Below are 15,877 nucleotides of genomic sequence, written 5' to 3' on the forward strand. Positions count from 1 at the left end.
CAAGGAGGCACGATTCGATTTTAGTAATACATTTTTGTTTTTTTGCTTTACATTGCGGTGAATGTTAGTATGTCTAGTGGCCGCAAGGCGATATGAACACATTATATGCAACGAAAAAACCCCAAAAATAACTTATGAATATTATTGGTCGCGAAAGCCTATGGGTTAAACTTATGTCATTAAGTCAATGGTGAAGTAGGTTTTCAGTTTACGCCTTTTTCCCAACGTCGCGTTTTCCATGGACGTATCCCCAATGTAAATAAAGGACTTGCCATAGTTACTGTCGCTGCTGGCGGAAGGGCCTCCACCAGAAGACGCTCTATAGATCCCCTCTGGAAGTTATGTGTGGCCTACCCTTCCATACTGGTCAGACATCTTGGAAGAGGCCGGTGTATTTGAACTTTACCCCACCGACTCGCGACCTGCCGATCGACAACCTCTTGTGGATAGAGGTGATGAGGTTTAAGAAACGTTCCCATTGTTTCAACTCCTGCATTGCCGAGATATCGAATTGAACCAGCGACCTTTGAACTGCAAGTCCAGTACACTAAGCGTTACACCATGGCTGCATGTATTCTTTACTTTAAGCTGGCAAGCAATTCCGTGCAATATGGTGTGTAACTCACCGTCAGTCCCGTTCTCCTCTTCTATCACATTCCGATTCAGCGTTCCACAAGCATCCACTTCCTTGGTGCATTCCATGGTCTCACAGTCTGAGGTCACACACAAAACGTACAAGCAAACAAAACCTCTCAAATGTGCCCGATCTCTTCGGAACTTGGAAGCGGAGCAGATTTTAGCCTAGTTAGGATTTTAATGAGTGTTATAGGCATGGGGGTAGCGAGGTAACGAGGAGATGGCAGGACAGAAATAGATTCAGCTCACATTGCGAAGCGTTGAGTCTTGTCACCTCATCTGCGTGGGGTTTCTCCCGTGTCCTCCCACATAAAGACAGACAACCCTTAATAGATTGGCAAAACATCCCAATGCAGGACCCTTGTGAAAGAGAGTCTTGAGACTCAATGAGGCTTTCCTGGATGATTGCAGATAATATTATTAAATGTATATGCTGCCACAATTGTGCCAAACTTTTCAAATATCAAGGTCTCTCAAACAATGTGGGATTTTATTTTACCTGACTGGCGTCATACCATATTTGCCTGGATTCCTGTCTGGCTGGCGCACGGCTAAGTCCACGTGCGAACGTGACTGCATCCCACAGCATTGAGCTGAGTTTGTGCGTCGCACTGACATCATCCCTCCTACACCCACCAAACCCTCCACCCTGGTCGGCTCTGGGTGCCGCGCAAATGCACGAGATACGCTATCACACTATCATACTACATTAGACAAAAGACTGGCTGGCTAACTGTGGAGGGAAGGACATGTTCAAAGAACGTGTGGACTGCTACTTTTCTTTAAAAAGGGTACTAATTTTTTGGTTCCTAAAATATTCTCTGCTGGGTCGTGCGGATGAATATGCACAGGTCTGCATGATGCGTCCAGTTTCTGTGAGTGCTACCTCGTAGGCCCCCAGCTGTAGCTTCTGTGAGCTGCAAACAGAGGCAGAGTGCATAATCCCCCTGGTTGATACGTGGCCTACCCACAGACGGACAATAACCAGGCGCTCGCGCACCAAGGCTAAACCTGCACGGGCTCTATGAAAAAGCAATTCTGAATGAACACCGGGGCAGATATAGCTCGCTTAGCCTGTTAAGTCAAATCTGTCTGGAAGAGGGAAAACTCCGATTGCAAACCCAGGTTGTCTGCTTGTAAGCAACAGAGATAAGGTGCCTCACAAGTGGTTACCCACGAGGAGGATGAATGGTTGCAGCCCAGTGGACAATGAGATGATGATTATTGATCATGAAACCGACTTGGATGACACTGGGTCAAACGAGATCCATGTTAGGTGTTGAGGCACCCAGCATTGGGGAGAAGTGGACTCGGGGGGGGGGGGGGGGGGGGCTACTGCCGCAGATGACGTTTTCATGACGAAGCAATGGTAGAGTAACCGGTACAGTTCAAGATGAACCAAAGACGACAGTGTGACAGTGTTGGATAATACACACGACACATAAATGCCAAGCACAGAACCATAAATGTCTGGGATTCAGAGATACATGACAATAATTGCGACTTGGGTTGAATGGAAAGGGCTGGAGACTCGGACACAGGCTATTTCCTAGACAAGCCTAAAACAACATCAGCATGAATGCCCACTTTTCATGGGGAATTTTAATGCAAGGGTAGCAACTGACTACGGTACTGTATGTGGCACATTAGGAATGGATCACTCTTTCAAGTGTGTCCTTGTGCAGCAAGGGAGTAAAGTGTGGTTCTGTGAAAGTCCTGATGTGCTGTGCAATGCATCAATGCATGTGTGTACAGCAGCATGTAATGTCTGAGTCGGGCCTGTAGGTGGCTGGCAGGGTTAATGAAGAACCGCACGTGTAAACCAGCCACATGGTTAATGGCGTCTCGGAAGATTTGCTGCGTGTAACACGCGCTGTTGCATTTTACAGGTAAAGGACCCAAAGGTTGTTTTTGATCGTTATATAAATGTTCTAGATTTGTTCTAGACTTGTTTTAGACTTTAAGCTTGGCTTTGAATTGTTCGTTTGTGATATATGCAATTAGAGGCGTTTTAGCACTGCATTGTAAAGGGATGACGCACTGTAATTAGTTATTGTCATTGTAATTCTCTAACTCTAATACTGTTTAGTCTATAACCATGCCCATGTACCCAGAGTATGACTACTTGCAATGCTATTGAGCATAGAACACATGTAAAGTAGTAAGCTGTACAATGGTGATATACAGTACGTATACTGTACACATACAGTACATATAATGGGTGTAAGATACCGATAGAAGTGGATGGTATAGATAGACATACAGCTTAGGATTAAAGTAATATTCGAATAGTGATGTGCAAATGTGATTGTCAAAGACAAAGATGGTTTATCAGCAGTAGAATTGGGTTTAAGAGAAAGGGTTAATGAATAACCGCACGTGTAAACCAGCTACATGGTTAATGGCGTCTCGGAAGATTTGCTGCGTGTAACACGCGCTGTTGCATTTTACAGAGTGACGGTGCTGTTCTTCCCAAGATTCATATGAACCACAATAAATAAATGTGCTTGCCCTCGATTTGGAGCACCTGCCCACGTCCTTCATCTCGAGTGTGCAACATATTTTGGCGAGCCAGGCAGGAGAGTTTCCCAAAGTTCACTGACGGGGATCAACTCTTCCAAGGAGACAGACCAAGCAACTGTAAAGGCAGAATATATAAAGATATTCGTACAAAGATCTGAACGGTCTTCACATCATGGCACTGGAACAGCTGCAGGACAAGGCCAGTACTGCTTTGAATCAGCTGCAGAAAGCCCAGCTCATGGAAACATGCAGATATTTGAAGTGTTTCAATGATGATGAAACTGGTGAAGATAAAAGCAGACGGGCTTTGATTCGTATGGCAGAAAGAGTACTTGATGAAGTTGAAGACCAAGAAGAAGATGATAAGGCCTGTGCATATATTCAAAACCTGCTGTCTTTCATTGAAACAATACAGAAGAAAGACAAAGATAGCAGTGGAAAGCGTCAAACACTGCAACCATCAAAACTTTCTGAAGATATGAATGGTGAAATACAAGAGTCACAAGAAGAATCCAGAAAAACCCTTGAGGAAAAGAAAATCTCAAGTGAAGGTGGAACAAAAACTACAGCAGCATTGAATCCCATACGAGTGGCCAGACTAGGAAATGTGCCGGAAGTCACAATACGGAGAGAATTCAGGATCTGCGGGCAGATTGGTGAAAGAGGGCAGAAAGACAAGTTATCGTACACCAATCTGATGCACCAGATCGACACAGGAATCCGTAAGGGACATGCCGAGTCTGACATCATTGAGGCAGTAGTCAGAGCAATCAGTCCTGGTCTAAATTTGAGGGACATGCTAGAAATAAAAAAATGATTTGACTATTTACAAGTTAAAAACCATTTTGAAGGGACACTATAGAGAAGAAAGCACATCTGATCTCTATCAGAAGTTGATGAACATCTCTCAGGAGCCAAGAGAAACTGCACATAACTTTCTGTTCAGAGCTATCGAATTAAAGGACAGACTATTATTTGCATCTAAAGAAAAAGGAGCTGAGGACCAGTACAATCCAGATATGGTACACAGGAAGTTCCTGAGATCGATTGGCACAGGATTGCTCAGTGACTCTATCAAATTCCAAATAAATCCCCATCTGAATGACATCAATGTCGCTGATGAGATGCTGATTGAAAAAGTCAATGAAGCAGCCAGTTTGGAACTTGAGAGACAAAACAAGCCCAAGGGGGTCAAAGGCAAGGGGTATCCTGAGGGCAGCAAGGCCCGCGGGGCCGAGGCGCAGCCCAAGGGCGGGGTGAGGGCCAAGGCGCAGAAGGTCAAGAAGGTGCTGCACAGGGTGTACGCAGTGCGCCACCGCAAGGTGCACACATTCCCCACGTTCTGCAGGCCTCACATGCTGTGGCTGCAGCTGCAACGCAAGTACCCGGGCAAGACCACACCTACGCGCAACAAGATGGGCCACTACGCCATCATCAAGTTCCTGCTGACGACGGAGCTGGCGGTGAAGAAGAAGCCCTACAACATGCGTGATCCAAACAAGATATAAGCTGTGGTCATATAGTTGTTAGTTGTTTAAGATGTTTTTGTTTGTTAGTGTTGTGTTTAATATGTTAAGAAGGTTTCATTGCCTAAGAGGAGAAAAAATGGTGAGGAAAAGGTTTCAAGTATGTTGGAAGGCCGATAAGTAAGTACCTAAGAGGTAAATTCCACATGGCATTGACAAGCTGTAAAGTATTTTATCTTGACAGGTACTAGGACAAGAATCCTAACCATTTCTGGTCAGTAAAATGTGAAGCATGGTTTAATAATACCAGATTGTCTGGTAATTCCAAAAGCATAATATAATGCTTGGGCTCCTATCTCTTCGTGCACAAAGAGTGGGAGCTCACCCCAAAATAGAGAGCTTCTGGAGTGGCGCTATCTTGGAAGGGATATTATCCCTAGAGAAATTGTGTTCCCGATTTCATAAACTCCTTTCATGACCAGTTTAAGGAAAAATGACTGCAAAATGTTTGCAAGGAGAAAGGTGGAGTGTCGAGACGACACTCATTCTGTGGGGGAGAGTGTGGCACATTAGGAATGGATCCCTCTTTTAAGTGTGTCCTTGTGCAGCAAGTGAGTAAAGTGTGGTTCTGTGAAAGTCCTGATGTGCTGTGCAATGCATCAATGCATGTGTGTACAGCAGCATGTAATGTCTGAGTCGGGCCTGTAGGTGGCTGGCAGGGTTAATGAATAACCGCAAGTGTAAACCAGCCACATGGTTAATGGCGTCTCGGAAGATTTGCTGCGTGTAACACGCGCTGTTGCATTTTACAGGTAAAGGACCCAAAGGTTGTTTTTGATCGTTATATAAATGTTCTAGATTTGTTCTAGACTTGTTTTAGACTTTAAGCTTGGCTTTGAATTGTTCGTTTGTGATATATGCAATTAGAGGCGTTTTAGCACTGTGCATTGTAAAGGGATGATGCACTGTAATTAGTTATTGTCATTGTAATTCTCTAACTCTAATACTGTTTAGTCTATAACCATGCCCATGTACCCAGAGTATGACTACTTGCAATGCTATTGAGCATAGAACACATGTAAAGTAGTAAGCTGTACAATGGTGATATACAGTACGTATACTGTACACATATAGTACATATAATGGGTGTAAGATACCGATAGAAGTGGATAGTATAGATAGACATACAGCTTAGGATTAAAGTAATATTCGAATAGTGATGTGCAAATGTTATTGTCAAAGACAAAGATGGTTTATCAGCAGTAGAATTGGGTTTAAGAGAAAGGGTTAATGAATAACCGCACGTGTAAACCAGCGACATGGTTAATGGCGTCTCGGAAGATTTGCTGCGTGTAACACGCGCTGTTGCATTTAACAGAGTGACGGTGCTGTTCTTCCCAAGATTCATATGAACCACAATAAATAAATGTGCTTGCCCTCGATTTGGAGCACCTGCCCACGTCCTTCATCTCGAGTGTGCAACATGTAGACTAAAGGAGCTCTCTTGCAGCTGCAACGGCTTACAAAAAACAAACGTTTCAAGCGTAGGACAGTTTGGAATGCCATTTCCCCTTTAATGTGTCTGGTTTCCTGATTCACTGCTATAAATGTGACATTTGTAATGGAGACTGGAAGAAAGTGGCTTTGCTATGGTGTGTGCAGGTGGTGCAGCTTCACTGGGTCCCACGTGACAGAGCGACGCAGGCACCGGGCTATGCAGAGGAGGCAATATAAATGTATCGTTAACCGTTCTCCACCTGACACAACCAATTAGTAAGGTTTGTCACGTAAACAAAACGTGCCAATTAGTCACTACTTCGGCACATCAGTGTGATGGCGAGTAAACACACGACATTTACAATTGAGTGCGATGTTTCACTGGTGATTGCAACCAGCTTCATCAGGCGTTGTGAAGAAGTCTTCCTGCTTCTGGTCTTAAATAGACCAGGATGATGTCATCACTGTGAGCCTATCAGGTGCAAAGATTAGAAGGGGGGTTAATTGTAATTATGAAAATTATAATGGATTATGTTTATCTGCAAATATGCAGAACGTATTAATGACACATTTATACTTACACTACCTAACCCAAAAACCTTTATCAATAATATTGGTTGCGAAAGCCTACGTGTTAAATTGAAGAGGGAAGTTCAACATGGGCCTCATTTCATTGTCTGCACCAGGGCCAATACCAACCACGCTTGTACTAATGCTCTAAGAGGCTATTCTCATGGTGTCAGGGGACGAGGAGACAAGACTGGAAGGTGCCCTGTGGCCATGGGAGCACAGCAGGAAGAGGAAGATAAGTGGACGGGAGCTCCTCCCTGTTCTCACAATGGGGGAAGTCCTTGGCGACGTAGGCACAATGTTCCAACTGAAACTCCCGCAAGGAGGCTGCAGAAAAAAAACAGGGTGGAAGTCAATGACAAAGCACCTATAGTCCACCAACAAAGTTATGGGCATGGCAAGGTAAAGATCGCATTCCAATGGAATGGCTAATGCTAATTATATTGAACATTGGGGCATTATAGTAGGCGTGCATATATACAGGGTGGTCCAAAAGTCAGGAAACATTTATTTTAATATTGGCAATGAACATTTTTATTGTTTATTCCTTAGGTTAATATTTTATCTGTCATCATTATTAATATCTATTTTTCATCTTCCTTTTCAGATGACATTTAAAAATGGTAAGAAGATGGACTGAGGGCGAATGAGTTCAATTCGTTTTTATATAAGCTAAATAAGGAAGCTGTAATCTCTTTTAAAAATGTCCCAAATCCATTTAAAAAGAATGAATGCATGCATTAATGTTAATGGAAGTAAATTTATTTAAACATTTGTTTAAATAAATTAAATAACCTAATGTGATTTTCAAAAATAAATAAAATAACCCTAAGTGTCCTGATGTTTGGGCCACTCTGCAATATATACCGTGTTTTCACAGCCCTTTGTCCATCCACTGCTGGATGGAGGCTTCACCACACCCACCTTCACCAACCGGCCAGTGTCGGTTGGTGAAGGTGGGTGTGGGGAGACCCAGGACAGGTTAAACAGATATCGCTGGCCAATGAAGTTAGCCGTGATTGGGACTCAAACTCAGGGTCACCAGGTTCTCGATTGAACAATATTCTTAATACAACATCAAACATCTCCACGCCAAATTGATAGAAAGAGACCAAAAGTATATGCATATTTTTTCACCAAATATTGGTGAAAACTCCTTCACTATCATGAGGTGCCACAGTGGCAAGATGTTAACTTCTTCGCCTGACTTCTTCGCCTGACTTCTTCGCCTGGTATGCAGGAGGTCGTGGGTTCAAACCCGACCCTTACGCCTGTATATTTGGAGTTTGCATATTCCCCCCATCGACATGTTGATTTTCTCCAGGTTCTCCAATTTTCCCTCACCATTTAAAAACATGCGTTTTGAGTATTTGGCTGTTATACATTTGTACATGATAAGATACTTCGTTGAGTTATAATTTTTTTTATCCAGGTCGCTTCTGAAAAAGAGCTATATAGCTCAGTGGGCCTTACCAGGTAAAATAAAAACAAAATTATGATAAAAAATGTGTTCTGCTAATTTTCAATTCAAATAAAATGGCCACATTGGCAGAAAGAGACAAAAACTATATGTAATGTGTATTTGTTGTTCATTAACTGTTAATGAAAACTCCTTTCCTACCATTCATGGATTAGTCCCCAATATTTGCGACAGTGTAGAACGTTCACCTGGGTCTTTAGCATACTGCAGGTGGTACGGTTCAAGGCACTCCTCTGTCTTCTTGTAACATTTATCCAGCGCGCACTCTTTGGACGACAAAACGACGCAACGTATTAAGAGTGGGCGGACGAGATCGACACGACATTGCGATGTGCGCGGAGAATGCGTCCGAGTGCGTTTCGCTGGCATGCTGCTCACCGAGCACTCGGTCAGGAATGCTGCGGAGGTTCAGCTGTTTCTTGGCTGGAACGAGAAGAGAGGTGGGACAGTGATGCAGGTGAGGGCAATTGAATTTATTTTAACACTGCCGTTCAAAACATTTTAATTGTTTATTCTTTAAGTTAATATTGTATCTATTGATTATGAATATTTACTTTTCATCTCCCCTTTTCAGATTACTTAAAAAAATGGAAATAAAATGCACTAAAGACAAGGGAGTTCAATTCGTTGTTATTTAGTTACGGATATGCTAAAGAAGGCAGCTGTAATTATAAAAAGTCCTGCATTTATTTCAAAGAATAATTCATGCAGTTTGAACATTTAGTAATATACATGAAATAACCCTGTTCTGATTTGTTAAAATAAATATAATAACCCTATGTGTTATGACTTTTGGGCCATCAAGTATAGATTTTTTTATTTTTACCAAAGTTGGGAAACACAGGTCCACTAAAGGCCCAAATTGCTGAGCGGTCAGCATTTTGGGTGTGCCTCACATTTTATTTCTCAAACTTCTCTGCCTCTGTAATGTAAGGCACTTAAATTTGTTTTGATTGAAACTAGTAGAGGACTCATTTCTCTGCAATGGTAAATAATAAACAGCTCTCATGTGCATATTCTTCGCACAATCCTCTACTCGGAGCACTAAGCTGCTTTTTATCTAATAATAAAATGCGAAGATAATGTTTTGAGATTTTTTTCAAATTCTCTAAGATTTTAAGAATATTTTGGCAAAATAATGACATTAAAGCACAAATGAAGCCTTAGAGAACATTATTTAACAACTGTGCCAGTATACTGTATTAGTTACTCCCACTTCTTCAGTATCAATTATTGTTATTTAGTCTTCTGAATTTTTTTCTGCAGTTTCAATTCATATCAATGATTATTTGCTCCACGGAAAATCCTGTTTCGTCAAGTACCCAGCTAGCTTCGTTGGCAACGGCTCAAAGCAGCCACTAACAACAGAGTTATTGTTGGGGTGGACAGAACCCAGCCAGCAGCCAGCCAGGAGACTCGAGGCATAGATTAGTTTAAATAGTAGTGTGATGGTAATTGGGCCCAGGGATGAATTGCTAAGTGAAATGTGAGTTGTTTTTACAAGGACACATCTATCCACAATGCAATGTCCCAGAAACATTAAATACATTTACTTTTAAATATAAATTAGTTGAGTAATGCTGACGATTATTGAAGGGTCTTTCTGTTACTCCGTCATAACCATTCATATGCCAATTTAGAAACTGCTCAAAATATAATCTCAGGCCCCATGGTGTTAAGTGCAGTCTCTTACCCTTAGTAACTCTATCCTTGTGGTCTTTCTAACACGTTGCCCATTTTTTATATATATATTTATTTTAAAGCCACAGTGTCATTGAAAATTGTGAGGTATTATTTATCACAGTACTAATCGAAACTAGTTAATACATGTATCTATTACAACTGTAGTACAACATGATTACTCTTGTAATAAATGCAATTGCAGCAAAAAATCCTTTATATAAGAAAATCACTAAATTGGGGAAGAAGTGGGTAGTGGCAGGGGGGAGGCAGTCAGGGCATTGGGCAGGGATAACATGAGAGAGAGGAGAGAGAGCAGAGCATGGAATGAGGCAATCAGGGCCCAGCACCAACATCAAGAACATCAACAACATCAATGACGAGCCACAGGGACAGACAGGGTAGCCAGCGCAGCATCAACGAGTTCCAGGACATCTGCAGGGGACCCGGCTCAATCTTTCGAAGCCACGCATTTACGAGCACAGCTCTCACCAATGGCCTCGATCTTCTTCTTGTAGATACTCTGAAAGCATTGCTTCCTGGCGCTCGCATAGCGCTTGCCCTTGCATGCTGTGGGGACAGTGATGCATTGACTCAGAAAAACCTCCCGCACCTACCAGACACGCAGATCCCAATTGTATCAACTCTCATTTACACATAAACACAAAAATGTACAGGGACTCCTCTACTTACGAACGAGTTAGGTTCCAGAGGTCTTTTCGTGAAATCGATTTATTCCTAAGTCCAAATTTACTCCTGACGATTCCAAACATGTTGTACGGAATGTACACTGAACACGGGGAATGGCTTTAAAAGTTGTATAATCTCCTGTAGATGTAGATGCCAATGATTGTTTATGTTCTGCAGATGTAGATGCCACCACCGCCATCTATTGCGCTGCGGTTGAACTTACGACTCTCGGTCCGAACAGGCAACTGGACATATGGGTAGGTTTGTTCGTATCTCTGAAAGTTTGTAAGTCGAATGTTCGTAAGTAGAGAAGTCCTTGTATAAGTAAATCGGCTCAAGCCTCCCGTAAATCACGTTACTCCTCCCCCGACCTCCCTATGAAAACTGACACTGCCCCATGCAACATCGAGGCCCTTATGTAGCCACTTCCTCCCTGTCCTCATCTTTTCTGACATATGGTCCCATTTTTCATTATTTTCCTCTTATTTCCAAATCGTTCTCTGCTCTCCCCCCTTTCCTGATCCAGTTTATTTTTTCCAGACATTATATCCACTTTCAGTGGTGTGGCACATGTAAAAAAAAAAGTTTCTAGTATTTACCTATATTGTGAAATCATTACGATTGACTAAGCTAATACTGCACATTCAAGGGACATCGTAATATGGCTATGTGAGTAATAACTAATCCCATGAGAACTCGGAAGGTAAACAGAGTTGAACCTGGATGGTTGCTTGGATGGGAGAGCAAGACACATACAACAAATGTTATAGACCATTGTGGGTCCATGTGCTGGGCAGCGGAAGACTGCAACAAAATTAATTGTTGAATTGTATGTCTGTGTGCCCACGCACGTTGCTCTCCCGTGCTACCACGCACTGACCAGTGTGGTGAAGTATGGTAAATTAACCCTCACGACCCGTACGGCCGTGGCAATACCCTCATCCAGCAGTAGACTGCTGGATCAAGATACATGTTCCTCAGAGTAATGATGACCGTCAGATTGCCAACGCGAGTGGGGTGATGGTTGTTGTGATGGTTGTAGGCCTCCGTTGATGACAATGATGAACACGGTGGGTATGAAAGTTAAAACCATGGGCAAGTTTATAAAATCTCCCCTCACCGCCACCTCTGTCCACCCAACAATATAAATGGGCACAGCAGAGTAAATCGGCAGGTCTAGTGTGGTTGGGGTGAAGATTGGGCACTCCTGCCCCTCACGTACACGTCCAATACGTCTGGCCAGTGTCGACGAGGAGGTCAAATTACACTGCAGTAGAGGAGCTCCCTCTAGCGGATACCCTTCTGCCAGCAGTGGCACGAGCGACCAATTGTGGGGTTGCACCTCTACGTTTATGATCGTGTCAATGATAGCTTGCCCGCAAGTATGCCCGGTGATGATGACCGGCGTTAGTGGCGACGACAAGTGAAGGTATTGATGGCAACAGAGGAGGGATCGCAGCGAGTTGTTGTTACCTGTGAGCGCGTCATTACTTTGGCGTGAGTTAATTAGGCAGTACAAGTCCACTTGATCAAACTCGTCCCCCTCGCAGACTGCCATTGCCACGCAGAAGTGTGAAGGAACACAGTTATCGTCAGTACATAAACAACTAAACATTTACCGGATTTGAAGTGCATACAGGAATTCCAAATGGATGATGGCCCAGTTGTGAGGCAGTGCAAAGTGATTATCAATCACAGGATAACATAAGGATGACACATCAAGTGGCTCACTTGGTCTACACCTGCCATTCAGGCTTTTTGTTTACAATGTTATTTATTTATATTTTTAGCCAATGTTAATGCCGATTGTGCTATTGGAGTAGCGTGTCACGAGAGGAAGAACTCCATTCAAATCTATCGTGGCCTTTCATCGTAGAGAACGGCCCATGGAAGTGAATATCATAGAGCCACCTCTGAAATCGCCTTCAATTTTGTGATATAACCCGAAGACCCACATTGCGTGTGGAGGCCTTCATCAAGCAGTGGAATGCCTCTTCCCCCCCACCTTTCCACCGCGATTTAATTAATCTTTACAATTCAATTCGACAGTTTGATTGGAAAATCGAATATCATTAAAATGATGGTGGAAGTAGCGACCTCTAGTGGCTGGAGGGGTCACGTTAACCAATTTAATTTAACGTACATTAATAAAAAATAATTTCTTGCAAACGCGATTCCATGTGTGCTTAAAACATTGATATTAATTGATGAAGTGATGCATCATTATACCCCTACCTTTAAAACACATAGTTACACCTTGTGTTTGCAATTTGCAGGAGGCTGTGCTGCTAGAACGTCGCGACACAGTGCAGTGTGGGATTGAATGGAAGTTGACCCTATCCCTGCGCCGGGGAATTTTACAGCAGAATTCGCTGTTTTCTGTACGATAAGACGATGAGATGGGATTTGAAAAGACACTGAAAATGTCACATTTGAAAATACATTTAAATTCCTCTGCTAGTGTGCATCAGTGTTATCTACTTTAAATGGACACTTCAAAAGCCTGGCTTTTGAGTGATACTGATCTTGGAGGCACAGTCATTCAGGCCTGTAAAATATTGTGCGTATTACAAATTGCATAATTATCATTATTAAGGGTAGGCCAAACAGTTAAATAGTATCATGAGGCCTCCTTTGCCAGTACGAAAATGTAAGAATGGATTTTTACCCTTTTTTCTGGCAACGAAACTGAAACCTTTTTACGAGGAATCATGTCTGCATTAACCACAATACTTTCGGTCAAAATGCAAACAAATGCAGGTAAAAGAGAACTGGTTTGTTTTGAAGTTGTGTCTTCTTCCTTCAAGTTTCCTTCATTCCCACTCAAATATGAGATGCATGCGGTGCCGGGGCATGCGGCTCGCGCTCACTTTCCTCCGGCGTCAGGTACTGGTTGAGTGGCTCCTCGCATTTTGTCTTCACGCTGATGCACTCTGTGAACTGGCAGACTGGTCACACGGAGAGGGCAGAAACGCACCATCATAACGATAACGTAAACCCCCACGCACAAACACATCAGAAGGCTCGGCGTAAACGCAAGCATCGTAAACTTATCGGCTCTGTGTCAAGCTTTTGACAACGATGAGGACATTTAAACTGTGGTGGCATAGGGGGTGGTGGTGTAGGGCTTGGTGCCACAGGGTGTGGTGGCGCAAGGTATCGTGGTGCAGGGTATGATGGTGCATGGTGAAATTAGCACATGGTGTGGTGGCACAGGTTGTGGGAGGAGAGTGTAGTGCTACAGGGAGTGGAGGTGCAGGGGGTGGTTAGTGCCTGGTGTGGCGGAACATCGTGTGGTGGCGCACGGTATGGTGTTGTTCAAAAAACTGGATTGGGTGCCTAAAGAAGATCCGCATCACGTGAAGTGAAAGTTTAGACAACAAATTATCTCGACAGTAATGTACGTTTGCAATTCACAATGTGCTTATAGCTCAAGGCTATCACAAAGGTGCTATGCTTCACAAAGCCTGCAGTGGTTTCTCAGTAGAGGACGATGTTGCTACATTTCACAGATTTTTGCAATTTGCAAGTACAGTCGACCCTTCCACATCGCGGGGGTTAGGGGCGCAGGTCCCCTGAGATCTGGAAAAAACGCGTAAATTTTTCTGGTTTCGTTGGCGAGCGAAGCGAGCACCTCCAGCCGGGGGATTCGGTGGGGGGTGCTGTGAGCCTTTGCATGTCGTCTGCTGGCTTTCGCGTTCTTTTCGCAAACTTAAACTTTTTACAAAATGTAACTTTAAAACAATTGTGTATGTTTATGGTATTAAAAGATAAAATACATTAATATTATATAGTACTGTACATATAATATATGCATTATTGAGTTACTAAACTTTTTGCCTGTCATCTGCAGCAATCGCAAAACTCCCAAAAACTCCCCAAAAATTTCCATTTAATTTCTTATGCCGACCCCACGATATATCGAAATCGCGATGGGGAAAGTCGCGATGCAGAAGGGTCGACTGTACAGCCTGTTCTCCTTTAACGTGTTTTCATAACGGGAATTGGATTTAATGCGATAAATGTATGAGGGAACACTTTTTATAACGCGGATGCGAATTGGATAGAACGCAATTGAATAAACAGAAATTACACAACTATGTCGCGAGTAGGAATAAGTGGTTGTACGGCTGCCTCGGTGGAGCATCACACAAGCCGGGATGCTTCTAAATGCTACCCACTCGCCTCAGTATTTGTTCAGCCTGCATATGCAACTCACGTGTTATCGCAGATTGTGCTTTCATTCCATTAATTTATATTGTTTATTATAACGCGATTTTTCTCAGAACGTGGTGTTCTTCAGGAACACAACAACAACGTTATAGGAGAACAGGCTGGAGTTTGTTTAATCTTGTCAAATTTGGGTTGTGATGGCAGCACATATTTCCCAGCCACTACCCTGTTTGGAATGGCGTCATGGGATATTTAACATCCACTGTGAAGCCGACTGCATGCATGTTTAATATTCGCAGCAGTATTCACCAGGGTAGCCGTGCGACTCGATCTGAAAACCCTCCGCAACAAGCGGTGATTATGCTTAACACCTGGTACAACCCGAAAACGCATCAGAGAGTTGAAAGGAATGCCTTTGTTTAAAATGTGTGAAGGCATGCACGTGTGTATAGTCTCAATCTGTATGTGTGCATGCGGATCTGCATGTGTACGATTCAAAGTTACCAGTCGCATTTTCTTTGTCGCCACATTGCGTTGTCACCTCGAGGCAGCCAGTGTACTTGCAATCTGGTGAGAAATTCACAATCACACCCTCAAGGTGACAAGTAAGACTGGTAAATAAAACATAAAATACCAGTAAATTTCAAGGGTTAAAGATGCAGATCTGAAATGCCTTGCTTATTTCACTTTTGGCAAAAGGTCCTCCGACTATAAGATATCATGCTTACTCTTCCATGCTAGACAGACGTGTTGGAATATGTGGGAGTACCCACACTTTACCCCCCAACACGAAATCTGCATATTGACAATCTGCCGACCAACCATGTTGATCGACAGAGGAGGAGGGATTGAAGAAACTCGCATTTCATTCAACTGTCATGCCGGATGATCGAACCAAACTAAACTATTAAGCCATGGCAGCGTCGTATATATATCAGTAAGAAACACATTCCAGCAGCAGAAGCAAATCTGCAAGAAAATGTGTGTTGAACAGGATTGGATTGCCATTTTGTCATTATCAACATTAGTCGTATTTAATGATTTAGTAAATAAACATCAATAACCCAGACATACCACAAATAAAAGGCAAAACGTTATAATTCCTAAAATAAAACTTTTAACAATCTTAAGAAATAGCCACTAACAGATATATTTATTTGAT

General features: G+C 42.8%; 1 protein-coding gene across 1 annotated transcript; it reads right to left on the reverse strand.

Annotated features, from left to right (window-relative positions):
• Positions 1–402: 402 nt before the first annotated feature.
• On the reverse strand, positions 403–12,100 carry LOC144948206 (uncharacterized). The gene is made up of 7 exons (XM_078877637.1): positions 12,016–12,100; positions 10,345–10,422; positions 8,551–8,595; positions 8,361–8,438; positions 6,960–7,019; positions 627–713; positions 403–422 (listed from the first exon to the last, which is right to left on the reverse strand). Exons 1-7 carry the CDS (start codon positions 12,098–12,100, stop codon positions 403–405), a joined length of 453 nt encoding a protein of 150 aa, XP_078733763.1.
• Positions 12,101–15,877: the final 3,777 nt, after the last annotated feature.

This window comes from Lampetra fluviatilis, chromosome 3, assembly GCF_964198595.1.
Source record: "Lampetra fluviatilis chromosome 3, kcLamFluv1.1, whole genome shotgun sequence".
Classification (NCBI taxonomy): Eukaryota; Metazoa; Chordata; class Hyperoartia; order Petromyzontiformes; family Petromyzontidae; genus Lampetra; species Lampetra fluviatilis.